This window comes from Vipera ursinii (genome assembly GCF_947247035.1).
Source record: "Vipera ursinii genome assembly, chromosome: 1".
NCBI lineage: Eukaryota > Metazoa > Chordata > Lepidosauria > Squamata > Viperidae > Vipera > Vipera ursinii.
The window spans coordinates 12,688,201-12,715,868 of record NC_139512.1 but is presented as its reverse complement, the minus strand read 5'-3'; the positions used below and the strand labels follow the sequence as shown (position 1 = coordinate 12,715,868).

General features: G+C 44.9%; 1 protein-coding gene across 1 annotated transcript in view; it reads right to left on the bottom strand.

The window, feature by feature from the left end:
* The window catches only part of SHD (Src homology 2 domain containing transforming protein D), a gene marked incomplete at both ends in the record, with an annotated part of 57,220 nt that overhangs the window by 5,828 nt on the left and 23,724 nt on the right, over window positions 1-27,668 (bottom strand). Inside the window, 3 exons of the mRNA XM_083350336.1 lie at window positions 4,004-4,123; window positions 6,109-6,301; window positions 11,103-11,186. Coding sequence (XP_083206462.1) covers window positions 4,004-4,123; window positions 6,109-6,301; window positions 11,103-11,186 — 397 coding nt within the window. The remainder of the gene's footprint in view (window positions 1-4,003; window positions 4,124-6,108; window positions 6,302-11,102; window positions 11,187-27,668) is intronic.

Below are 27,668 nucleotides of genomic sequence, written 5' to 3'. Positions count from 1 at the left end.
AAGAAGAAGAAGAAGAAGAAGAAGAAGAAGAAGAAGAAGAAGAAGAAGAAGAAGAAGAAGAAGAAGAAGTGACGTAACTATAGACTCTCTTCTCCGGTCAAACGAGACTAATCCTGTCTCTAAAGGAAGACACTCCATTTGCGGGGGGGAAAAAAAAAGGCTTGTAATTTCACGGCTCTGACAGAGCAGAATAGAAGAACAAAAGGTTGTGCCACGCAGCAGCCGGCGACACGGCACAGGCGTGTTCAAAGCACTGGCGTGTTCCCCGTGAAGGGGAGGGAGGGGGGAGGACAGCGTGACACCGAGTGGGTGCAGTTGTGACCTTCTCAACGCAGATTATACCTCCGCTGTCAAACTGCGTTTCTTTCCTTTTTTCCCCCTCTCCGCACCCACGGCTTTGAGCCCCCGCAAATCACAGCAGAGGAGGAGAATTGGGTTGGGGATGATGGGAGTCTCCTGGGGATTTGGGAAGATTTGATGCTTCCAAGGTCTGATCCGAAGACGCCTGATTTGGCATCTCTTGGGGGCAAGGCGCCGTCCGCCACTCTTTCCGGAGAGTTCTCCGGCTGCGGCCCAAATCCGTTGAAGCTCCGCGCGCTTGCAGAAGAAATCTACTTAGAAACGTATATCAAAAATGAGATTTATTATTTTTTCCCCCAGGCTGGCAGGAGAAATAGGGATGAACGACAGGAGAGCGAACGCCGGGCGGGGCGGGGGGGGGGGCCAAGAAAACAGCCAGAGAAGAAATTGAATCTTCAAAAGGAGGAAGAGGAAGAAGCAGGAGGAGAAGGATGAAGAACGGAGGGCTTTTTGCAAAAGGTTGCAATACAGGGAGTCCTCGATTTACGACCACCGTTGCTGCGCCCGTTGGAAAGACACGCCGGGTTCGCCAGACGCGCAATTACATCACCAGAAGGACCCTGTGTGACGGTCGGAGGTGCGAGAGCTGGCCCCACCACTTCTTGCTTGCATTACTACTATTTGAAATTTCCATATAAAGAGGATATATAATGCTTTAATTGAATTGGATTCGGAAACGGAACTGGTTAAAGACTGCATGATAAAATGGGCACAAAATATTCAGGAACCAATTTCGTTGGACACCTGGGAGATAATTTGGGTCAGAAATGTTAAATTTACTCAGGCTCAAAACTTAAGAGAAAATTTTTATAAAATGTTTTATAGATGGCATCTGGATCCCAAGAAGTTGTCCAACATGTATCCTAATTTACAGTCTAAATGTTGGAGATGTGGTAGTTTAGAAGCTACCTATTTTCACATGTGGTGGACTTGTAGAAACATAAAAGCTTTTTGGATCAAAATTTGGTGGAACATTCAAAAGATTTTTAAGAGAAAGATAAAGTTTTCTCCGCAATTGTTTTTATTGGGTATTGTTGTAGATTGTGATGTTAAAGAAACTAATTTGATGTTGAATATGATAACAGCAGCACGGTTACTGGTGGGACAATATTGGAAGAAGGATAGTTTGCCCACTATAGAAGAATGGGTGTTTAAAGTTTCGAATCTTGCAGAAATGTCTAAGATTTCTGCTTATCTGAAGGATCATTCACAGGAAAGATATATTTCAGATTGGAGGAGATGGATAAATTATATTCAGAACAAATATGGGACTAAAAAGTACCATTTAGCTTATGAGTAGATTTTAGTGGTATATTGTTATTGGTACATTGTTTGTAGTTAGGTTAAAAGAGAGTTAAAGCGCATTATGAATTTGGTTAATTGTATATTATGCATAATTTTTATTTAGAATATGATTATTGTAACTATAATCCTGTATTTAGCTCTGGGAAGTGGGGGGGGGGAAGTGGGTGGGTTTGGGGTGGGAGGGATTTGGGGATATATTGTAAAATTTTGTTTTTGTAAAACTCTTTAATAAAAAAAAGAAGAAATTTCCATTCCATTGAGCAAGACAATGGTTTGGTGACTGGCGGCCCGTTTTACCACCTTTCCCCCCCCCTTTGCCACGGTGGTTAAGTGAATCACCGCAGGTGTTTGGTGAATCAGGCGGTCCTTAAGTGAATCTGGCTTCTCCCCTTAGCTTTGCTGGTTAGAGGTCAGCTGGGAAGATTCCCATGACCCTGGGACACTGCGGCCGTCATAAATACGAGTCAGCTGCCAAGCGTCTGAATTTTGATTACATGACCGTGGGGATACTTCGACGGTCGTAAGTGTGAAAAACGGTCATAAGTCACTTTTCCGGTGCCGCTGTAACTTTGAACAGTCACTAAATGAACCGTTGTAAGTCGAGGACCACCTGTAGCAGTTACAAGCCCGGATGACAGGAAAATGAATGTCTTTTCTGACAGCCTCAGTTGTCCCATCTGTAACACGGGGGTAATGATGCCTGAGGATCAAAATACAGGTGGTCCTCGACTTAAGTCAGTTCATTTACTGACCATTCAAAGTTGCAACAGCACTGACACAAGCGACTTATGACCGTTTTTCACACTTACGACCGTTGCAGCGTTTCCCCCCCCCCCCCGGTCATGAGATCAAAATTCAGCTGTTTGGCAACTGACTCACATTTATGACGGTCGCAGTGTCCCGAGGTGACCTTCTGAGAAGCAAAGTCAATGGGGAAGAAGTTGGTTTCATTTAACAACCGTGTTCCTAACTTAACAACGGCAACACTTCCCTTAAAATAAGTGGGGCAAGAGAGGTTGCGAAATGGGGCAAAACACACTTCAGTGTCTCACTTAACGACAGAAACGTTGGGCCGAGTGGGGATCGTAAGTCGAGGACTACCTGTAAAAGATCTAACACCTGGAGAGCATCCTTAGGCAAGGTTCCCCTCTTTGGCAGGAAGAGAAGAAATTCACCATTTTGTCCTCTGGATCTGCCAGATTTGCAAATAAACAGATGCTCTTTTACAAACAGACACTCTGAAGATCGATACGCAACATTTCTGTCCAGAAATACACTTAAACAGACAAATATTGGAGGATAAACATTGCTAACCGGGCCAATAAATGGTAATTACCGTAAATTCATTCTTTGTTGGAAGAGTTTTTTGTTTTTTTTCCCTCAAGCTCTTTGATACATGCTCAGGCTTCAGCCAAGCAATTTCCCACACTTTAATACGCCACTATGACCGTTTTTCACACTTATGACCGTTGCAGCGTCCCCTCTGGTCATGTGATCAAAATTCAGCTCTTTGGCAACCGACCCACATTTATGACGGTCACAATGTCCCGAGGTCACGTGATCCCTTCGTGATCTTCTGACCAGGAAAGTCAATAGGGAAGAAGCTAGAGTCATTTAACAACCATGTTCCTCACTTAACAACAGCAGTGATTCACTTAAGAACTGTGGCAAGAAAGCTCGTAAAATGGGGCAAAACTCACTGAACAAATGTCTCACTTGGGCTCAATTGTGGTCACAAGTCGAGGACCCCGCAACCGTCATACATACATGCCAGTTGCTTAGCGTCCGAATTTTGATCACGTGACCATGGGGGATGCTGCAACGGTCGTTAAGTGTGAAAAACGGTCATGTCACATTTTTTCAGTGCCGCTGTAGCTTGAAACGGTCGCTAAATGAAATGTCTGTCGAGGATTACCTGTACGATATTTGTTGCGAATGTCCCACAGCCACTTAGGTGAAATGGGCAATGTAAAAAATTTAAATAATAGTATTGATCGTACAAGTAAGCCACTGGTGTGGCCAGTTCTCGCACCTACGACCGTCCCAGTGTCCTTCCGGCGATGGGGCTGCCATTTGGGTGCGTGAAACTGGCATATCCTTTCAGCGGATGCGGCATCCCTGGGGGTCACGTGATTCACCGTTTGTGACCTCCCGTCAAGAAAAGTCAAGTGGGAACACTGGATTCACTTAAGGACCACGTGTCTCACTTAGCGACTGTGGCGATCGGCTTAACAAGCCTGGCAAAGGAGGTGGCAAAACCGGAGGTGGCTCGTTTGCGTCACTCGCTGATGGCGGTCGTAAGTCGAGGACCGCCCATCGGACTCCGCCCCCCCCTTACCTGAGCGAGAGGGAATACTCGCTGTGGCTGGCCTTGCTGCTCCGAACCAGGTAACTGCCTTCCCTGCAGAGCGTCAGGAGTGTCTCGGCTTCAGCTCGGCTGATGGGGCCATGAAACCACCTGCCAATCACAAGAAACCAGAGTCAGATTGGTACATTTGCCTGCCTCCCGGTGGTTTTTCCCCTGCCTGAGAGTCTGGTGGATAGACCCCTTTTTTCCCCTCCCTGTGGGAAAAAGAGGTTTGCACGAATGCAAGATCCTCCGGGAATATCTGGGGCAGCCTGTTCTCCAGTTCAGGTGTTGTGATTCAGCGTTAGCCTGTGATACCGGCAGCTGAGTCTGATGATTCTGAAGAGGAGGAGGAGGAGGGGTTTGGAGAGCCTTTGGTGTCAGAGGGAGGCTCTTATGCACTGCAGGACTCTCAGCCTGGCCCCTCCAGTTATGTTCCTCATCAGACTCAGCCGTGTGAGCACGAGGCATTGGACGTAGATGATTCACAGCTGGATCTATTCAGGGATGCTAGGAGCAGGAGGCAATCCAGCAGAGCAGAAAAGAGAAAGGCAATGAGGCAACTGGGTGAGAGGAGGAGAAGGCAATGAGAAGCCACGCCTTGGGACTGCTGATAAAAGGGGAAGGTGTGGGAGGTGCTGGTTGCTGAAGGCAACCGTTTGAAGATCTTCTGCTAGAGTCCTGGTCTGTTATTCCTGTTTAATTCTTGTTTGAACTTTTGATTTCTTTATAAATAAATTTGGTTGGGGTTTTTCAGCCTGTTGACTATACATGGCATGGCATGGCATGGGCCCGGAATACCTTGGGGAGCACCTGCGGCCGGCGTCAACTTCCCTCCGCCCAGTACGCTCCCACAGAGAGGGCCTCCTCAGGGTGCCACTGATCAAAGAATGCCGACTGGTGGCCCCCCAGGGGGAGGGCGTTCTCTGTGGGCGCGCTGGATTTATGGAACCATCTTCCGGTCGAGCTCCGGATGGCGCCTGATCTCCGCTCCTTCCGGCGCAATCTTAAAACCTACCTTTTTGAACAAGCTGGCCTGGCCTGATGGGATGGGGTTGGGTTTTATAAATCGGTCTTAACTTTTTAATCTGTACTAATTTATTACGGGCATTGCTGTTTAATTACTTTTTAATTTTTGTATCTTGTTTTTTATTATGTATTGCCCTGTTCACCGCCCTGAGTCCTTCAGGAGAAGGGCGGTATACAAATTAAATTAATAAATAAATAAATAATAAATAAAATAAAAAGGGGTTGTCCCTGACATTCAAACAGGGCCGGTCGTAGGTTGGAACAGAACATCGGGGAGTTGCAAACCCTTTGCAATCTGGAGAGTACCAGGTGGTGTAATGGGATGTGAGAATGACTTTGGGAGACAGGACGAAGAGACGCTGTCTAGTGCAGAGGGCACCGATCTTTGTCGGTTGGCGGACCAGAGGAAAAGAGAGGGGGGAAGCATTTTATATGGGTGTGTGCACACGCGCACACACAAAGGGCCACCAGTACACGCACATCATAAGTGGGTCGGGGCTAGCGCCTGCATGATAATCACTAGCCCTGCCCCATTCTTGTGTGAGGCAGCGCCCTGCAGCATGGGAGTGGCCCGTTTTTGTGCCCCATGGCATGGCGGTGCCCATTTTTGCACCCTGCGGCATGGCAGTGGCCTGTTTTTGCGCCATTTTTGTTAGTAACACAGTTGTTCAGCGAACTTGACTTCGCCTTTCATTTTGCTGGTCACATGACCCCAGGACACCGCCACCATCATGAATATGAGTCAGTTGCCAAGCGTCTGAATTTTGATCACATGACCATGGGGATGCTGCGACGGTCGTAGGTGTGAAAAACTATCATAAATCCATTTTTTCCAAATGGTCACTAAATGAACTGTTGTAAGTTGAGGACTAACTGTAAAATATAAGCCACCGGTGTAATATCTGAAACGGTATAGGGTTTTCTGCCTGAGCAGGGGGTTGGACTAGATGACCTCCAAGGTCCCTTCTATTATTATTATTATTATTATTATTATTATTATTATTATTATTATTATTATTAATGTGGGACCCACACTCAGCCCTGATCCCCTCCTGGGTGTCACTTACGCCTGACTCTCCAGGGGCAGCGACAGGTCGATGCGCTTAGCCAGGGGAATGCCGGATTCGGGGCTCTGTGACTGGCCAAACTTGGCGGAGCCCGTTGGGTGCTTTGGCGGACGTGGCCGGTGCTCTTTTGGGGCTGAGGAGGAGGAATAGGAGGAGGAAGAGGTCCGGTCCCACTCGGGGGCTTCGAACTGCGCTGTGGGAGGAGCAGGACAGACCCTTAGACGGTTAGAGAGGCGTCTTGAAGGAGCCAATGGGCACTTCCCCTGCCAGAGAAAGTTTCCTGGTTGGCTAGCAGAGTCCCAAAGGGAGGGAAGTCAAAAAAAAGTCAAGATGGCACTGTGCAAAGCAAGCTCCACCCATTTCTTATATGCCCTCTGGCCATCAGTTGCCATCTTGGCTTTTTGCACACACCCTGCAGTGGGGAGGGGACAGTGAAAGGTTGGCAGCCTGTTTTTTGACATTTTTTCGGGATTTTGTAAATAATTTAGAAACTGCAGTGGAGTTGTTAGAAAGTCTGTTTATATACAGCAGCAGAGATCAAACAAAGTGTACAGTCACCATGTGCTTTACTGCTTACCCTATAGATCCAAACTTGTAAACACTGCCATCTACTGGCTGAATACCATATATATTCCAACAAGGAATTCTAATAGGAGGGGAAAAATTGAGGATCCCTCTCAGAATCTGTAGAGGGGTCAAAAACATCTTTGGGATGTGTGCGTGTGTGCCAGCTCTGGCTGCCATCTTGACTTTGTTGACCTTGCTCCCCATGGACGCAGTTTTGTAAGCTTTCCCTTTTTTAATCTCTACATAAGCAACCTTTAGGTTGCCAATACTTAAAAATTAGACGTTTGAGCCTCTGTTTGTGTGTGAGTGTGGCTGTGTGTTTGTGTGGATGTGTCCTCAAAATGCTAGCTAGGATAAACATATGGCAACATCTGAATAAAGTTTATCTTGGCTCAGAAAGTAAACCTCTGGTTTCAAAATGGCTTTCAATGGCCTGCTAGATTGGGAGGTTTTGGAAGAAAATGTGCCTAGCTCTCCCACACTGGTAGTCCTCAAATTATGACTACAATTGGGCACCAGAATGTTGGTCATTAAGGCAGTCATGCCTGCTTTAGTAAGGTCACAAAAGTTGTAAATAGTAATGTGGTCCTTAAGTGAGTCCTGTCCCAATTTTGCAACCTTTTTGCTGCTGTGGCCATTAAGGGAAACCAGCGTCCCCCACTGACTTGGGGGAAGCCCCCCCCCAGAAGTTCTCAGGTGCGAAACAGGCGACGCCGGGATGCTGCAGCCATCTTGAATAGATGCTGCCTGCCAATCACAGGATTGCCAGGATGCTGTGCAGGTCGTAAGGTTACAAGTCACCTTTTTCAGGACTGTCACAACTTCGTTAGTGGCCTAAATTGGGGCCTGTTTGCATTCTTGCCAAAAAAGATAGCACAACCTCGGCTTCACCTTCATGAGTTAAGATTGCATGATTCAAAGCGACAGGAGTTCAGAGAGTCCTCGACTTACAGCGGTTTGTTTAGTGACCGTTCCAAGTTACAACGCCACTGGAAAAAGTGACTTGTGACCGTTTTTCACACTTAGGACCGTTGCTGCATTCCCCCATGGTCACATGATCAAAATCCAGACACTTGGCAACTGACTCGTATTTATGACGGTCGCCGTGTCCCGGGGTCACGTGATCCCCTTTTGCGAACCTCTGACGAGCATAGTCAATGGGGGAAGCCAGATTCGCTTAACAACCGCGTTGCTACCTTAAGATTCCCTTAACAACGGTGGCAAGAAAGGTCATAAAACGGGGCAAAGCTCGCTTAACAAATGATCTCGCTTAGCAACAGAAACGTGGGCTCCATTGTGGTCGTAAGCGGAAGACTGCCATCTTGGGTGTAGTGTCTGCACAAAGAAGGGCAGGGGAACCCCAACATGGTGACACAGGTGCCCCAACACAAATCCGCCTTTTTTTGCAACATGCATCAGGACACACACACCCCTCCACCCCTCCCCCCACACACACACGTCAGAGAAAAGCATCACAACGTTGCAAAGAAAGTCTCGTTTACCGAGTGTGACCCAAAGGTGGGCTTTTACCGACCACCCTGGAAAGGGGCTGTGAAAAAATGCACAAGAACAAGGCCGTGTGTGAAAACATGCCAGAGGGAGGCAGGCCCATGCAACAGAGTGGACACATGTGCAACAAAAGGAAAAAACAGGGAAAGAGAGAAAAGTGAGAAAAGGAGGGAGGGACGGAGGGAGGGAGGAGGAATTGCCAGGATGGGAAGAAACGATTGGAATAATAATAATAATAATAATAATAATAATAATAATAATAATAATAATAATAATAATATAAAGTTGGAAGGGACCTTGGAGGTCATCTAGTCCAACCCGCTGCTCAGGCAGGAAACCCTATGTCATTTCAGACAAATGGCTGTCCAGTCTCTTTTTAAAAACTTCCACTGTTGGAGCATTCCCAGCTTCTGGAGGCAGGTTGTTCCACTGGTTAATTGTTCTCATGGTCAGGAAATTCCTCCTTAGTTCCAGGTTGCTTCTCTCCTTGATGAGTTTCCATCCATTGTTTGTTGTCCTGCCTTCAGGTGCTTTGGAGAAGAGCTTGACTCCCTCTTCTTTGGGGCAGCCCCTGAGATACTGGAAGCCTGCTATCCTGTCCCCCCTCATCCTTCTCTTCATTAAACTAGACATCCCCAATTCCAGCAACCGTTCCTTATATGTTTTAGCCTCCAGTCCCCCAATCATCTTTGTTGCTCTTCTCTGCGCTCTTTCTAGAGTCTCAACATCTTTTTTACATCATGGATGTAAAAACTGGATGCCGGATTCCAAGTATGGCCTTACCAAGGCCTTGTAAAGTGGTATTAGTACTTCACTTGATCTTGATTCTATCCCTCTGTTAATGCAGCCTAGCACTGTGTTGGCTTTTTTGGCAGCTGCAGCACACGGCTGGCTCCTATTGAAGTGATTGTCCACTAGGACTCCGAGATCCCTCTCGCAGTTGCTACTGTTGAGCCAGGTGCCAGGTGCCACCTATACTGTACCTGTGCATTTGGTTTTTCTTCCCTAAATGTAGAACCTTACTTTTTTCACCCTTGAATTATGTAGAATCTCTAAATAATAATAATAATAATAATTCTGTGTCAAAAATTCTGAGCTAGTAGGCTCCAGAGGCCTCGTGTTTCATTCCTGCAAAATTCACCACCCTAGTTTTTTTTAAGCCCCAAGTTAAAACTACAACAACTGGGTTTCTATGATTAAAAAACAAAACTTTTGGGATTTCATATATTTCTGAAATGCAGGCAGTCCTCGACTTAACAACAGTTTGCTTAGCGACCGTTCAAAGTTACAACGGCCCTGGAAAAAGCGACTTGTGACCCTCTTTCACACTTACAAAGCATTCCCAGGGTCACGTGATCACAGTTCAGAAGCTTGGCAACTGACTCATGTTTATGACGGTTCTGACAAGCAAAATCAGTCGGGGAAGCCTTGAGAGCCGTGTCATCATTAACTTAACAACTGCAATGATTCACATAACAACAGCGGCAAGAAAGGCCGTCAAACGGGGCATGGTTCACTTTCCAAACGTCTCGCTAAGCGACTGAAATTTGGGGCTCAATGGGGATCATATGCCAAGAGTTACCTGAATAGAAAAAAAAAAGATTTAAAAGCTGTGGCTGCAGTGGTCATATAAATATAACTAGTGATGACTTCATTCAAAGAGAAAACATTTTCTTTGAAAAGCTAATTGCGATTCTTGAAATTGCTTTAAGATAGTGTTTCTCAACCTCCGCAGCTTTAAGATATGTAGAATTATCTAGCCAGTATGCTTTAAGATGGGTGGACTTCGACTCCCAGAATCCCCCCAGCCAGCCATGCTTTAAGATGGGTGGACTTCGACTCCCAGAATCCCCCAGCCAGCATACTTTAAGATGGGTGGACTACGATTCCCAGAATCCCCCAGCCAGCCATGCTTTAAGATGGGTGGACTTTGACTCCCAGAATCCCCCAGCCAGCCATGCTTTAAGATGGGTGGACTTCGACTCCCAGAATCCCCCAGCCAGCCATGCTTTAAGATGGGTGGACTTCGACTCCCAGAATCCCCCAGCCAGCCATGCTTTAAGATGGGTGGACTTCGACTCCCAGAATCCCCCAGCCACCCATGCTTTAAGGTGGGTGGACTTCGACTCCCAGAATCCCCCAGCCAGCCATGCTTTAAGATGGGTGGACTTCGACTCCCAGAATCCCCCAGCCAGCCATGCTTTAAGATGGGTGGACTTCGACTCCCAGAATCCCCCAGCCACCCATGCTTTAAGGTGGGTGGACTTCGACTCCCAGAATCCCCCAGCCAGCCATGCTTTAAGATGGGTGGACTACGATTCCCAGAATCCCCCAGCCAGCCATGCTTTAAGATGGGTGGACTTTGACTCCCAGAATCCCCCAGCCACCCATGCTTTAAGATGGGTGGACTTCGACTCCCAGAATCCCCCAGCCACCCATGCTTTAAGATGGGTGGACTTCGACTCATCCAGTTTTGCCTTCTGCTGGCTATCTCCACCAGCCCAATGGAGATGGCTCCATCCCGTGTGGACTTCAGTTCCCAGAATTCCCCAGCCCAAATGGCTGGCTGCGGAATTCTGAGTGTTGAAGTCCACCCATCTTTCAAGTTGCGGAGGTTGAGAAAATCTGGTCTAAGGAAAGTCCATCCGCTCTTCTATCAATCAGTCGGGGGGCACCTTTTTGCGGTCAGAGGGAGCCATACCTGTTGAAGGCCTGCCTGCCAAAGTGCAGCTTCTGTGAACTAAATAAGCTCAGTTTCCCCAACTGCCAACATCCTGGGAAGCTCAAAAATAAAATTAAAAAAAAAGATCAAAAGAATGGTAGCAAAGTAGAAGATGGAGTAAAGGGAGAGGTTTTGATGGAGGAAGGACAGGCTGAAAACCCACAGGAAGAAGGGAAGGTTGAAATCAAGACATCACCTTCTGGATGTAGGGGTTCCTCCGTCCCCGTAAGTTGTCCTACCGGAGGTGGCCAAGGCAATACTTTATTCTCCTTTATGTCTACTGCAAGGGGAAAGGATGTCATGAAGATGAGGGGGGGCGTTTGTATAGAGAAGGATGAAAGAGCATGAAAAGGGGGGAGGGAGAAGATAATGGGAGGGGCGGGAGGAAGAAGACAAAAGCGGCATGATAAAAAAGAAATGACTGACCCAGACAGACAGACAGACAGGCATGGGAAGATTAGGAGGAAGTCCCCTACTACGACCTTACTAAGTCCCTTGAGCGGGGATATCCGGTTCGTGTCTGGATCGGAACTGTATCCTCCCCAACAATGCATTGCTGGTGGAAATAGGAGATCAACATTTTGAGGCACTTACCTTGTCCGTCAGATTCTGGACCGATAGGCCATCCAGTGTAACCTCGTTGGTGTGGTGGGGGACTACAGGGGGGAGGGGGAGAGGAGCTGTCAATGATTCCCAGTGCTTTTTTTTTTGTAAAAGAAAAAGGTGCCGGAACTCACACATGTTATACAACCCGCCTTGCCCTACCCTACAAGGTTCCATCCAAAAAAAAGGTGCCGGAATTCCGTTCGGAGCCTTCTATGACAAAAAAAAGCCCTGATTATTCCCAAATGTCTACTAAACACAAAAGTACATCACACTCATAGGGTGATGCAACCCGTGTCTTTGGTATTGATATGAACAACGAAATAACAGAGTTGGAAAGGGACCTTGGAGGTCTTCTAGTCCAACCCCCTGCTCAAGCAGAAACCCTATGCCATATCAGACAAACGGAGGTCCAGTGTCTTCTTATAAAAACCTCCAGGGATGGAGCCACCACAACTTATTGGAGGTAAACTATTCCATCGGTTAATCATTCTAACTGTCAGGAAATTTCTGCTTAGTTCTCTCCTTGATGAGTTTCCATCCGTTGCTTCTTGTCCTGCCTTCGGGCGCTTTGGAGAATAGCTTGAGTGCCTCTTCTTTGGGGCAGCCCTGAGATACTGGAAGACTGCTATCATGTCACCCCTGGTCCTTCTCTTCATTAGACTAGCAACCGTTCTTTGTATGTTTTAGTCTCCAGTCCCCCGATCGTCTTTGTTGCTCTTCTCTGGACTCTTTCTAGCGTCTCAACATCTTTTTTTTTGTATCGTGGCGACCAAAACTGGATGCAATATTCTAAGTGTGCTCTTATTGACTTGGCAGAATATGCAGCACTTAGCAGAATAACAAAATAACAGAGTTGGAAGGGACATTGGAGGTCTTCTAGTCCAACCCTCTGCTCAAGCAGAAGATACCATACCAGACAAATGGCTGTCCCATCTCTTACCCCGAGAGATCGTGGGTGCTCCATCGCTGGAGATTTTCAAGAGGAGACTGGACATTTGTTCTGTACCAGCCTGCTACCGGCCCTGCAGAAAAGGCAGGGACAACCCCTTTTACAAGAAGGCAAGAGGCTGGAAGCCTGCCAAATTTATTGCTACAAAAACAAATAGAACAAGACACGAACCAAGAAACAGGAGCTTTTCAAGCGGTTGCCTTCAGCAAACCAGCCCTCCCACGCATTCCCCCTTAAATACAGTTCAGGGCGTGGCTTCTCTCTGCCTCCTTCCGAGGAGCCCCATTGCCTTCCTCTGTTTACTCCTGATTGACTGCCTCCTGCGTCGGGCGTCCTTGAACAGGGCCAGCTGTGGGTCATCTTCATCCACGCTGTCAGGCTCACACAGCTGGGTCTGCGTCGTGACCAGATGAGAGGGGCTTGGCTGGGGGCTCTCATCAAGCTGTCCAATCCCCTCAGCAAGCTCTTCAACACCCCCCTCCTCTTCCTCTGAGTCGTCCGACCCAACTGCCGAACCCACAGGCTGACCCTGAATCACAACAACATTCACCTGCCTGAGACGGTACTATAGGTTCTCCTGCTTGAGCAGGGGGCTGGACTAGAAGACCTCCAGAGTCCCTTCCAGCTCTATTCTATTCTTATTCTTAAAAACTTCCAGTGTTGGAGCATTCACTGCTTCTGGAGGCAGGTTATTCCACTGATTAATTGTTCTCAATATCAGGAAAATTCTCCTTAGTTCTAGGTTGCTTCTCTCTTTGGTTAGTTTCCATCCGTTGCTTCTTCTTGTCCTGACTTCAGGTGGTTTGGAGAATAGCTTGACTGCCTCTTCTCTGGGGCAGCCCCTGAGATACTGGAAGACTGCTATCACGTCACACCAAGTCCTTCTCTTCATTAAAGTAAGACATTCCCAATTCCAGCATCCGTTCCTTATATGTTTTAGCCTCCAGTCCCCCGATCATCTTCGTTGCTCTTCTCTGCACTCTTTCTAGAGTCTCAGCATCTTTTTTTACATCGGTAGATTTTTCAAAGCTGGATATAAATTTTTTTGGGTAAACTACTCATAAGCCCACAGCCAATCACAACAAGGACCTTTAAACGGACTTAAAGTGTTTTACCTCTACAGGAAGTCTGAAATTAAAATCTGCCTTTCTGTTGTTAAGCAAGGGAATTTTTAAGTGAATCCAACTCTTGATTAGAGAGTTTTCTTTGGACTGCAAGTAGTCTTTGGACTGACGTCCCAAATTTCCATTGCTAAGCAAGACACAGGTGTTAAGTTAGTTACATAGAGAGCTGTTCAGTGAAACGGACTTTGTTTGTCAGAAGGTCACAAAAGGGGATCACGTGACCGCCCCCCCCCCCGGGACATTGCTACCGTCATAAATATGAGCCAGTTGCCAAGTGCCCGAATTTTGATCATGTGACCCTGGGGATGCTGCAAACGGTCGTAAGTGTGCAAAGCAGTCATAATTCACTTTTTTCAATGCGGTTGTAAGTTCAAACAGTCACTAAATCAGGAGTCTTCAAACTGGGCCCTTTTTGTGACTTGTGGACTTCAACTCCCAGAATTCCTCAGCCAGGAATTCTGGGAGTTGAAGTCCACAAGTCATAAAAGGGCCAAGTTTGAAGACCCCTGCGCTAAATGAACGGCTGTAAGTCGGGAACTGCCTGTGCCTCGGTTTTGGGTAATGAATGAAAACGTTTTGGAAACAGTGGCTTAAGGACAACTGTGATGCCAAAAGGCATAAATCTTCGTGCAGGTTGTGAAGTTACTGTCAATTTAACCGGCTTCCCCCAAGCTACATTAAATGGGGGGTGGGGTGGTTTGTTCAGAGGCTAAGAAAGATTTAGCAGTAGATGTGGAATCACAGCCTGTTTTGGGAAAATGGCAGATTCTCTGAGTTAATGTGAGAAAAGAGCTGCCAGCTTGCCAATTATTGTAACTGGGAAGCCGCTAGGAATAAAAAAAAGCTCAGAACATCTGCCCTTTATTGAATTTAAAGGTAAATTGGGTTCTAGCCAGAACCTCATCCTGTTGCTGAGATTTCCACACACACACACACACACACCCTCTGGCTCTCCATAAATCTTGTTAAAAAGGACTTACTGGGGATTTACTCGGGTTTGAATCAACAAGACGCAAAGGGATTGCACTATTTCAGAAGAAAAAAAAACTGGAGCAGCAGTGACCAGCCTTGGCAACTTTAAGGCTTGTAGTCTTCAACTCCCAGAATTCCCCAGCCAGCATGTCATAAACCCCATTTTCGTGGTCCATCATAACTTCAAAACCTATCACTAAGTGACACGTCGTAAGTCAAGGACTGTCCGCATAGATAAAATGATTCCTTTAGAAATTGTTCCCAGAAAGGTATTCACTTTGAAGGGATTCCAGAAATATTTCAGAGAATAGCAACGAAGATGACTAAGGGATTGGAAGCTAAACTGTTTGAGGAATGGTTGCAGGATTTGGGTATGGCTAGTTTAACGAAAAGAAGGACCGGGGTGACATGATAACAGTGCTCCGATATTTGATGGTCTGCCCCAAAGAAGAAAAGGGGGGGGGGGGGTCAACTTATTCTCCAAAGCGCCTGAAGGCAGGACAAGAAGCAACGGATGGAAAGTAATCAAGGAGAGAAGCAACCTAGAAATAAGCAGAAATTTCCTGACCGTGAGAACAATTAGCCAGTGGAACAACCTGCCTCCAGAAGGGGTGAATGCTCCAACACTGGAGGTTTTTAAGAAGAGACTGGACAGCCATTTGTCCAAAATGGTATACAGTTTCCTGCCTGAGCAGGGGGTTGGACTAGATGACCTCCAACATCCCTTCCAACTCTATTCTATTCTATTCTATTCTATTCTATTCTATTCTATTCTATTCTATTCTATTCTATTCTATTCTATTCTATTCTATTCTATTCCATTCTATTATTCTATTCTATTCTATTCTATTCTATTCTATTCTATTCTATTCTATTCTATTCTATTCTATTCTATTCTATTCTATTCTATTCTATTCTATTCTATTCTATTCCAAAGCTCCTGAAGGCAGAACAAGAAGAAAGGGATGGAAACTAATCAAGCAGAGAAGCGACGTAGAATTAAGAAGAAATTTGCTGAACAATTAATCAGCGGAACAACCTGCCTCCAGAAGCGGTGAATGCTCCAACACTGGATGTTTTTCAGAAGAGACTGGACAGTCATTTGTCTAGAATGGCACAGGGTTTCCTGCCTGAGCAGGGGGTTGGACTAGAAGATTTAGATTTAGATTTTATTAGATTTATATACCGCCCTTTTCCCGTAGGACTCAGGGCGGTTTACAAGGTGTTTAAAACATCAATGGAATACAAAAATTAAGAAACAATTAAAAATGATTAAATTCGATCCCTAAAGTAAAAATATAAAAACCCCAATTAAAAACTCTCAGCCTGGGCCGGAGAGCTCAAAGAGCCAGGTCTTCAGGCCCCGGCGGAACGAACGGAGGTTGGGGGCAGTCCTAAGCTCCACGGGCAGCTGGTTCCAAAGGGCAGGTGCACGCACAGAGAAGGCCCTCCCCCTGGGTGTTATCCGCCGGCAGTCTTTTACCGGCGGCACCCTGAGAAGACCCTCCCTGTGGCAGCGCACAGGATGAAGGGAACTTGATGCCGGCAGCAGGTGCTCCCGTAAGTAACCCGGGCCCATGCCATTTAGGGCTTTATAGGTCATCACCAGCACCTTGAATCTCACCCGGAGGGCAACCGGAAGCCAATGCAGCTCGCGGAGTAGAGGTGTTACATGGGAGTATCGGGAAACCCCCATCACAACTCACGCGGCCGCATTCTGCACCAGCTGAAGCCTCCGAGTGGTCCTCAAGGGCATCCCCATGTAGAGAGCGTTGCAGTAGTCTAACTGGGAGGTCAAGAGCGCATGAGTGACTGTGCGTAGGGCATCTCAGTCCAGGTAGGGTCACAACTGGCGCACCAGGCGAACCTGGGCAAAAGCCCCTCTGGTCACGGCTCCTATGTGATCTTCGAAATTGAGCCATGAATCCAGGAGGACGCCCAAGTTGCGAGCCCTATCGATGGGGGGTAACTCTGTTATTCTCTCATAAAGGTAAAGGTAAAGGTTCCCCCGCACATGCGTGCTAGTCATTTCCGACTCTAGGGGCCGGTGATCATCTCCGTTTCAAAGCCGAAGAGCCAGCGCTTCTCTGAGGACGTCTCCATGGTCATGTGGCCGGCATGACTAGACGCCAAAGGCGCACGGAACGCTGTTACCTTCCCACCGGAGTGGTCCCTATTTTTCTACTTGCATTTTTACGTGCTTTCGAACTGCTAGGTTGGCAGAAGCTGGGACGAGTAACAGGCGCTCACTCTGTTACGCGGCACTCGGGATTTGACCCGCCAACCTGCCGACCTTCTGATCGACAAGCTCAGCGTCCTAACACACTGAGCCACCACGTCCCCTATTCTCTCATATCCAGGAATAAAAGAAAGCAAGGAAGCCTCAGGGACATTGGTTAAGGTAGCGGGGCATCCGTGAAACACAGACAGTAAGGAAAGAGGGAGCCGCTAAATTTACCCGCTGTATTTCTTTTCAGCTAAGCCACAGAGAGACAACTGATGGATCAGATGTGACCTTTCTGCATCCTCAGTGACACACACAAACACACACACACACACACACACACACACATCCAAGTTTGCAAATGGAGCACTTATAGTTCCTGTGGAGGGAGGCACTTGTCTCCTTCTTCAAGATCACATAAAAATTCAAAGATAAATTTCCTCACTTGAATTCTGAGTTGTCCCCTTTATTTTTCCGTCTTAAGAACAGAGGGATAGTTATCACATTTATTTTTAAAGTGTCAAAGATTGAGAATCACCTCTTCTTCAAAGCTCCGTTAACTTATGGGATTTTAAAAACACACACACACACACTAAAACGTAAGTGGAGGGCTGGACTAGAAGACCTCCAAGGTCCCTTCCAGCTCTATTCTATTCTATTCTATTCTATTCTATTCTATTCTATTCTATTCTATTCTATTCTATTCTATTCTATTCTATTCTATTCTATTCCTATTTATTAACCAATGGAACAACCTGCCTCCAGAAGCTGTGAAAGCTCCAACACTGGAAGTTTTTAAGAAGAGACTGGACAGCCATTTGTCTGAAATGGTACAGGGCCTTTCTGCCTGAGCAGGGGGGTTGGACTAGATGATCTCCCTTCCAACTCCTCTTATTCTGTTATTCCATTGTTCTGAATGACGCCTTCAGAGGTTCTGGGTACTCCAACATTGGAGGCTTTTAAGAAGACCCTGGACGGCCATTTGTCTGAAATGGTGAAGGTTCTGCTTGAGAACAGGCCGTGGTCCGTTCCAAACCGGGTCGTAGAATTGTTGGGCAAGCGCATGCGCAGCTCCACTTTCATGAACCAGCAGACAACTCTGCACGGGTGACACGCTCCATTTGTGCCTGCCGCTCACGCGGAACCATCCCTTCTCCTCGTCTCCCACCTGTCCGCAAAACTAGACCGTTGGACTAGAAGACCTCCAAGGTCCCTTCCAGCTTCTATTCTATTCTGTTCTGTTCTGTTCTATTCTATTCTGTTCTGTTCTGTTCTGTTCTATTCTGTTCTGTTCTGTTCTGTTCTGTTCTATTCTATTCTGTTCTGTTCTATTCTATTCTGTTCTGTTCTGTTCTGTTCTGTTCTGTTCTGTTCTATTCTATTCTATTCTATTCTATTCTATTCTATTCTATTCTATTCATTCTGTATCCTATCCTATCCTACCCTATCTTATTATTCTATTCTATTCTATTCTATTCTATTCTATTCTATTCTATTCTATTCTATTCTATTCTATTCTATTCTATTCTATTCTATTCTATTCTATTCTATTCTATTCTATTCTATTCTATTCTATTCTATTCTATTCTATTCTATTCTATTTTCTATTCTATTCTATTCTATTCTATTCTATTCTATTCTATTCTATTCTATTCTATTCTATTCTATTCTATTCTATTTTCTATTCTATTCTATTCTATTCTATTCTATTCTATTCTATTCTATTCTATTCTATTCTATTCTAGTCTAGTCTAGTCTAGTCTAGTCTAGTCTATATTATGTTTCCACATTCTATTCTATTCTATTCTATTCTGTTCTGTTCTGTTCTGTTCTGTTCTAGTCTAGTCTAGTCTAGTCTAGTCTAGTCTAGTCTATATTATGTTTCCACATTCTATTCTATTCTATTCTATTCTATTCTATTCTATTCTATTCTATTCTATTCTATTCTATTCTATTCTATTCTATTCTATTCTATTCTATTCTATTCTATTCTATTCTATTTTCTATTCTATTCTATTCTATTCTATTCTATTCTATTCTATTCTATTCTATATTATGTTTCCACATTCTATTCTATTCTATTCTATTCTATTCTATTCTATTCTATTCTATTCTATTCTATTCTATTCTATTCTAGTCTAGTCTAGTCTAGTCTAGTCTAGTCTAGTCTATATTATGTTTCCACATTCTATTCTATTCTATTCTATTCTGTTCTGTTCTGTTCTGTTCTGTTCTAGTCTAGTCTAGTCTAGTCTAGTCTAGTCTAGTCTATATTATGTTTCCACATTCTATTCTATTCTATTCTATTCTATTCTATTCTATTCTATTCTATTCTAGTCTAGTCTAGTCTAGTCTAGTCTAGTCTAGTCTAGTCTAGTCTATATTATGTTTCCACATTCTATTCTATTCTATTCTATTCTATTCTATTCTATTCTATTCTATTCTATTCTATTCTATTCTATTCTATTCTATTCTATTCTCTTTTATTCTATTCTATTCTATTCTATTCTATTCTATTCTATTCTATTCTATTCTATTCTATTCTATTCTATTCTATTCTATTCTATTCTATTCTATTCTATTCTATTCTATTCTATTCTATTTTCTATTCTATTCTATTCTATTCTATTCTATTCTATTCTATTCTATTCTATATTATGTTTCCACATTCTATTCTATTCTATTCTATTCTATTCTATTCTATTCTATTCTATTCTATTCTATTCTATTCTAGTCTAGTCTAGTCTAGTCTAGTCTAGTCTAGTCTATATTATGTTTCCACATTCTATTCTATTCTATTCTATTCTGTTCTGTTCTGTTCTGTTCTGTTCTAGTCTAGTCTAGTCTAGTCTAGTCTAGTCTAGTCTATATTATGTTTCCACATTCTATTCTATTCTATTCTATTCTATTCTATTCTATTCTATTCTATTCTATTCTAGTCTAGTCTAGTCTAGTCTAGTCTAGTCTAGTCTAGTCTAGTCTAGTCTATATTATGTTTCCACATTCTATTCTATTCTATTCTATTCTATTCTATTCTATTCTATTCTATTCTATTCTATTCTATTCTATTCTAGTCTAGTCTAGTCTAGTCTAGTCTAGTCTAGTCTAGTCTAGTCTAGTCTATATTATGTTTCCACATTCTATTCTATTCTATTCTATTCTGTTCTGTTCTGTTCTGTTCTGTTCTATTCTATTCTATTCTATTCTATTCTAGTCTAGTCTAGTCTAGTCTAGTCTAGTCTAGTCTAGTCTATATTATGTTTCCACATTCTATTCTATTCTATTCTATTCTATTCTATTCTATTCTATTCTATTCTATTCTATTCTATTCTATTCTATTCTATTCTATTCTATTCTATTCTATTCTATTCTATGTTTCCACATTCTATTCTATTCTATTCTGTTCTGTTCTATTCTTATTCTTATTCTTATTCTTATTCTTATTCTTATTCTATTCTAATTTCGCATTCTTTTTCAATCCATTCGCGAGCCGAAGCCCAGCCTCCATTCAACATGCACCCCTCCTCCGATGTGACAATGCCCCCCTCTCCTCCTTTGTAAAATAAACTTTGCACAAGCCGCCGTTATGTTCAGAGACAATATTTGCTCTCTCCATTTGTGGGGCCATTGCAAGCAGAAGGAGTACACTTCGGGGAAAATTGCTCTCCAAATTCCTACAAGTATCGGCGTGGAAGCTTTACAGAATCCTAGAGGCTGATGATTCGAACGTGACCTATTTGCCAAAGGGAGAAAGCAGGCAAGGCTGACATTTTCAAAACTGACGGAAAACCTTGCACTAGAGCTTCCCCATTTCGGCTGGGTCTCAAAGAGTGGCCGTGCCCTGCTTTACGGCAGCTTACAGCCGTTCATTGAGTGACCATTCAAAGTTACAACGGCGCTGGAAAAAAAGCAACCGCTGTTCACACTTACGACCGATGCGGCGTCCCCCATGATCATCTGATCCAAATTCAAACCCTTGGCAACTGACTCGGATTTATGACGGTCGCAGTGTCCCGGGGTCAGGCGATCCCCTTGTGCTACCTTCCGACATGCAAAGTCAATGGGAAAGCCAGATTCACTTAACGGCCATGTTCCTCTCTTAACGACCGCAGGGATTCACTTAACCGCTGAGGCAAAGCAAGGTCGTAAAACGGGACAAAATTCGCTGAACTGATGTCTTGCTTAGCCCATAGAAACATTAGGGATCAATTGTGGTCGTAAGTTGAGGATTCCCTGCCTTCTCCCCCCCAGTTGTTGCAAGGATTTAAAAAAAAAACAAGAAAATAATTTGGCTTGGCGATTTTTCAGAGGACAAATGGGAAAGGCGATTTTAACATTTACCCGGCGTGCGCAATTACGGCTAAGCTGTCTATCGCAGGAGATAATTTTATCTTTGTGCTGCCAACGTTGCTGAGCAGACAAGAACAACAAGGAACTCTTGACATTTCCTCGCGCGTTGTCGGGGTGTCGGGGTGTCGCTCCTTTTCAAAACAAACCGCGGGGTTTTCCATTGATCGGAGCGCCCCCCCCTCCTCCTTCGCTGCGGTGCCAAATCCACAGGGAGCCCCCATGATCATCTGGATGGAAAAGAGCTTTCCAGATGAGTGATGGAGAACAAGAGGGAGATCTGAAGAGGCTACACACACACACACACACACACTGGCGCAGACACAGACAGACACACAACGCAATCCCCAATCAGGCTTAATGTTCAGCAGCGCTGCCAGACCCACCCAGTGCCACCCGTCAATTCCAGACATTCAGCCGCAGCTATTATTTCATTAAGTGGCGTGGGTGTTTCTCGAAACGCAACGGCAGATCATCATCGTTGGCCCGTAATTAAGGGTTGGGATTTCAGGAGAGGGTGGGAAAAGTGGGGAGAAAGATCAGAGCAGACCCAAAAGGCCACACTGGGAATCCGGCACCCAGTTTTGGCCACCACATTGTAAAAAAGAGGTTGAGGCTCTAGAAAGAGGGCAGAGAAGAGCAAGAAAGAGGATCAGGGGACTGGAGGCTAAAACAGACCAAGAACAATTGCAGGAATTGTGTATGACTCTAGTCTGATGAAAAGAAGGACCAGGAATAACATGATAGCAGTGTTCCAGTATCTCAGGGGCTGCCCCAAAGAAGAGGGAGTCAAGCTCTTCTCCAAAGCACCCGAAGGCAGGACAAGAAGCAACGGATGGAAATTAACCAAAGGGAGAAGCAAGTTAGAACTAAGGAGAAATTTCTTGACAGTGAGAACAATTAACCAGGGGAACTACCTGCCTCCAGACATTGTGGGTGCTCCATCAGTGGAAGTTTTTAAGAGGAGATTGGACGATCATTTGTATGAAATGGTATAGGATTTCCTGCCTGAGCAGGGGGTCGGACTAGATGACCTCCAAGGTCCCTTCCAACTCTTCTCTTCTACTCTACTCTACTCTACTCTACTCTACTCTACTCTACTCTACTCTACTCTACTCTACTCTATATTATTTTTTACATATTCTATTCTATTCTATTCTATTCTATTCTATTCTATTCTATTCTATTCTACTCTACTCTACTCTACTCTACTCTACTCTACTCTACTCTACTCTATTCTATTCTATTCTATTCTATTCTATTCTATTCTATTCTATTCTATTCTATTCTATTCTATTCTATTTATTCCATATTCTATTCCATTCCATTCCATTCCATTCCATTCCATTCTATTCTATTCTATTCTATTCTATTCTATTCTATTCTATTCTATTCTATTCTATTCTATTCTATTCTATTCTATTCTATTCTATTCTATTCTATTCTACTCTATTTATTCCATATTCTATTCTATTCTATTTATTCCATATTCTATTCTATTCTATTTTTTACATTTTCTATTTTATTCCATTCCATTCCATTCCATTCCATTCCATTCCATTCTCTATTCTATTCTATTCTATTCTATTCTATTCTATTCTATTCTATTCTATTCTATTCTATTCTATTCTATTCTATTCTATTATTTTTTACATTTTCTATTATTCTATTCTATTCTATTCTATTCTATTCTATTCTATTCTATTCTATTCTATTCTATTCTCTATTCTATTCTATTCTATTTATTCCATATTCTATTCTATTCTATTCTATTCTATTCTATTCTATTCTATTCTATTCTATTCTATTCTATTCTATTCTATTCTATTCTATTCTATTCTATTCTATTCTATTCTACTCTATTTATTCCATATTCTATTCTATTCTATTTATTCCATATTCTATTCTATTCTATTTTTTACATTTTCTATTTTATTCCATTCCATTCCATTCCATTCCATTCCATTCCATTCTCTATTCTATTCTATTCTATTCTATTCTATTCTATTCTATTCTATTCTATTCTATTCTATTCTATTCTATTCTATTATTTTTTACATTTTCTATTATTCTATTCTATTCTATTCTATTCTATTCTATTCTATTCTATTCTATTCTATTCTATTCTATTCTATTCTATTCTATTCTATTCTATTCTTCTATTCTATTCAGATTCTGGGGTAACATTTAAGGGATAATTCTGGAAGCGAAGGAAGGAGACAGGGAGAAAAGGGATTTTGTTGGGGTCTTTTGACTATGACGGCCAAGGGAAAGGATTAAACCTTGCAGGCTGATAAAGGAGGTTCGAAATCCGTAAAGGATGCAACAGTCAAAGTCTCTTAAGACGTGAAGGCCTCTCAAAAGTGTGCCGTATGAGAAACTGGAACCCTAGAACCGCGTGTGTTAAAAAAAAAGCTAGAGATAGTCCTCAAGTGACAACAATTCATTTAGTGACCATTCAGCGTTACAACGGCGCTGGAAAAAGTTCAATCAGAAGTTCAGCCGGTCGGAACAGAGCTGGAAGGGACCTCGGAGGTCATCTAGTCCAACCTCCCTGCTCAAGCAGGAGAGCCTTATACCCTCTCAGACAAGCGGCTGTCCAGTCTCTTCTTAGAAACCTCCAGGGACGGAGCGTTCACCGCTTCTGGAGGCAGGCTGTTCCCCTGGTGAATTGCCCTCACTGTGAGGAAGCGACTTGGGATGGCTTTGCACACTTAGCAACCATGGCCCCATCCCCGCGGTCAGGTGATCAGAGTTCAGACGTTTGGCAACTGACTCGTACTTATGAAGGTTTGCCGTGTCCCTCTTCCTCTCCTTTCTCTTTCTCCTTCTCCCTCTCGCCGTCTTTCCCTCCTCCTCGTTCTCCTCCTCCTCCTCCCCTCCTTTTTTCGCCTTTCTCCTTTTCCTTCTGCCCCTCTTCCTTCTCCTCTTCTTTGCCTTTCTCCTTCTCTTCCTCCTTCTCCTCCTTCTCCTCCTCCTCTTCTTTGTCTTTCTTCTTTCTCTTTCCCTTCTCCTCTTTCTCCTTCTCCCTTTCCCTCCTCCTTCTCCTCCTCCTCGTTCTCCTCCTTCCTTCTCTTTGTTCTTTTCCTCTTTCTCCTTCTTCTTCTCTTTCTCCTCCTCCTCCCCCTTGTCCTTCTCCCCTCCCCTCCTTCTTCCTCTCCTGCCTCCTCTTCCCCCCTCCTCCTCCTCCTCCTTCTCCTCCTCCTCCTCCTTCTCTTCTCCTCCTCCTTCTGTTTCTCCTTCTCCTCCTCCTCCTTGTTCTCCTCCTCTTTCTCCTCCTTCCTTCTTCCTCTCCTGCCTCCTCTTCCCCCTCCTCCTCCTCCTCCTCCTCCTCCTCCTCCTCCTCTTCTTTGCCTTTCTCCTTCTCTTTCTCCTTCTCCTTCTCCCCCTCTTTCTCTCTTCCTCCTTCTCCTTCTCTTCTCCTCCTCCTTCTGTTTCTCCTTCTCCTCCTCCTTGTTCTCTTCCTCTTTCTCCTCCTTCCTTCTTTCTCCTCCCCCTCCTCCTCCTCCTTCTTCTTCTCCTTTCTCCTCCTTCCTTCTTTCTCCTCCTTCCTTCTTTCTCCTCCTCCTCCTCCTTCTCCCCTCCCCTCCTTCTTCCTCTCCTGCTTCCTCTCCTGCCTCCTCCTCCTTCCTCTTTTCCTCCTCCCGTATAATCCGAACCCAGTGCTCGGCAAAGGTGGGAGAAGGGGGAGAAAAAGGTCATAAGCCCCTTTTTCTCAGCGCTGTTGTAATTTTGAACCGTCACTAAACGAGTGGCTGTCAGTCCTAGTTAAGTACCCCCTGCAGGGATTCCTCCACCTAACCACCCTTCGTTGAACAATTGCTCAAAGTCACAACACCCCCTTCCCCCTCCCCCACCCCGAAAGAAGTGACTTACGACAGGTCCTCACCCTCACAACCATCGCAGCATCCCATAACCCCGTGGTCGAAATTCAGATGCTTGGAAACTGACTCGTATTTAGGACGGTTGGCAGCGTCCCGGGGTCACGTGATTCTCCTTTTTGCGACCTTCTGACCAGCAAAGTCAATGGGGGAAGCAGGATTCACTTAACGGCCGTGTGACTCACTTAAGAACTGCAGGGATTCACTTAACAACCGTGGCAAGCAAGGTTGTAAAACGGGGTGCGAAACTCTCACTTAACAAATGTCTCACTTAGAAACAGAAATGTTGGGCTCCATCGTAGTCATAAGTTGAGGACTACCTGTAGCCGTTACTTGCCATCCCTTTCTCACCCTTCTCCTCCCAAAGGGGGGTTGGACTAGAAGACCTCCACGGTCCCTTCCAACTCTGTTATTCTGCTGCTATTATTATTATTAATAATAATATTAATATCATTATTATTTCACTATCTTTAATTTACGTTAAGGGGTCTTATTTCAGGCTGGCATCACCCTGTGCCTCTCAAAAGACTGGAGTGAGGATAGCTTAACAGACAATTCTTTCCTATCTGTTTATTTTATCTTTATTTATCCGCTGTTATCCTTGCAACAGATTTTATTTTCCTGGGCTCCAAGATCACCGCAGATGGGGACTGTAGCCAAGAAATTAAAAGACGCTTGCTCCTGGGGAGGAAAGCCATGGCAAATCTAGACAGCACACTAAAAAGCAGAGACATCACCCTGTCAACAAAAGTGCGTATAGTCAAGGCGATGGTCTTCCCAGTTGCAATGTATGGCAGTGAAAGCTGGACCATAAGAAAGGCTGAGCGCCAAAGAATTGAGGCCTTTGAACTCTGGTGCTGGAGAAGACTCCTGCGAGTCCCTTGGACTGCAAGGCGATCAAACCAGTCAGTCCTAGAGGAGATCAACCCCGACTGCTCTTTAGAAGGCCAGATCCTGAAGCTGAACCTCAAATACTTTGGCCACCTAATGAGAAGGAAGGACTCACTGGAGAAGAGCCTAATGCTGGGAAAGATGGAGGGCAAGAGAAGAAAGGGACGACAGAGAATGAGGTGGCTGGATGGAGTCACTGAAGCAGTAGGCGTGAGCTTCAATGGACTCCAGAAGATGGTAGAGGACAGGAAGGCCTGGAGGAACGTTGTCCATGGGGTTGCGATGGGTCGGACACGACTTCGCAGCTAACAACAACAACAATAACATCCTTGCAATATTAACTATGTGAGAGTTATGTGCTGGATAACAGAAGAGAAACATTTCTACACAAGGCAGAAGAGCGTGTTTGTAGCTGAGGGTTGAATTGTGGGGTCCTCTGAGGGTCTCTCCGATCTTGGTGGTTTCCTTGTAGACATCTCATGACCCAACTAGATAACATCATCAGTGCTATAAGAAAATGTGGGGTTGGAGGAGGAGGAGGAGGAGGAGGAGGAGGAGGAGGAGGAGGAGGAGGAGGAGGAGGAGGAGGAGGAGGAAGGCGACTGTGGGGTCCTTGGTGCTCTCTGAGCTTGGTTGCTTTTTTTTGCAGACGTCTCATTACCCATCTAGGTAATATCATCAAGTGTTCAGAAGGAGTGGGGATGGCTCTCTGTTTATACCTAGTAACTTGCCACTGCCAGCTCAGACAAGCTATCAAACAGTAAGCAAAAGCCTCATCAAGGAATCACCAAGAGAAAAGCAACATTTCCATCAACTCTGATGAGGTAAGCCGTTGCATACAAACAGACAGACGTCCCCACCATTCGAACGCTGATGATATTACCTAGTTAGGACATGAAATAGGTGCAAGAAAAAAAAGAAGAAGCTCAGAGAGCACCAAGGACTCCATAGTCCTCCTCCTCCTCCTCCTCCTCCTCTCCACAAACCCCATTGACTTCCTTCTAGCACTGATGATGTTATCTAGTTGGGTCCTGAAACGTCTGCAAGGAAACCACCAAGTTCAGAGAACACCAAGGACCCCACAGTCATTGTTCTCCTCCTCCTCTCCCTCCTCCTCCTCTTCTTCTTCTTCTTCTTCTTCTTCCTCCTCCTCCTCCTCTTCTTCTTCCTCCTCCTCCTCCTCCCTGCAAACCCCACTCCCTTCTAGCACTGATGACATTACCTAGTTGGGTAATGAAGTCTCTGCAAGACAACAACCAAGCTCAGAGAGCACCAAGTCATTCTCCTCCTCCTCCTCCTCCTTCTCCTCCTCCTCCTCTTCCTCCTCCTTCTTCTTCCTCTCCTCCTCCTCCTCCTCCCCCACTCACAACCCCACTCCCTTCTAGGACTGATGATGTTACCTAGTTTGGTATTGGGATGTTTGCAAGAAAACAACCAATGCTCAGAGAGCACCAAGTCATTCTCCTCCTCTTCCTCCTTCTTCCTCTCCTCCTTTTTCTCCTCCTCCTCCTCCTCCTCCTCCTCCTCCTCCTCCTCCTTCTCCCTGCAAACCCCACTCCCTTCTAGCACTGATGACATTACCTAGTTGGGTAATGAAATCTCTGCAAGACAACAACCAAGCTCAGAGAGCACCAAGGACCCCACAGTCCTCCTCCTCCTCCTCCTCTCTTCATAAAACCCACTCCCTTCCAGCACTGATGCTGTTACCTAGCTGGGTCATGAAATGTCTGCAATGAAACCACCCAGTTCAGAGAGCACCAAGGACCCC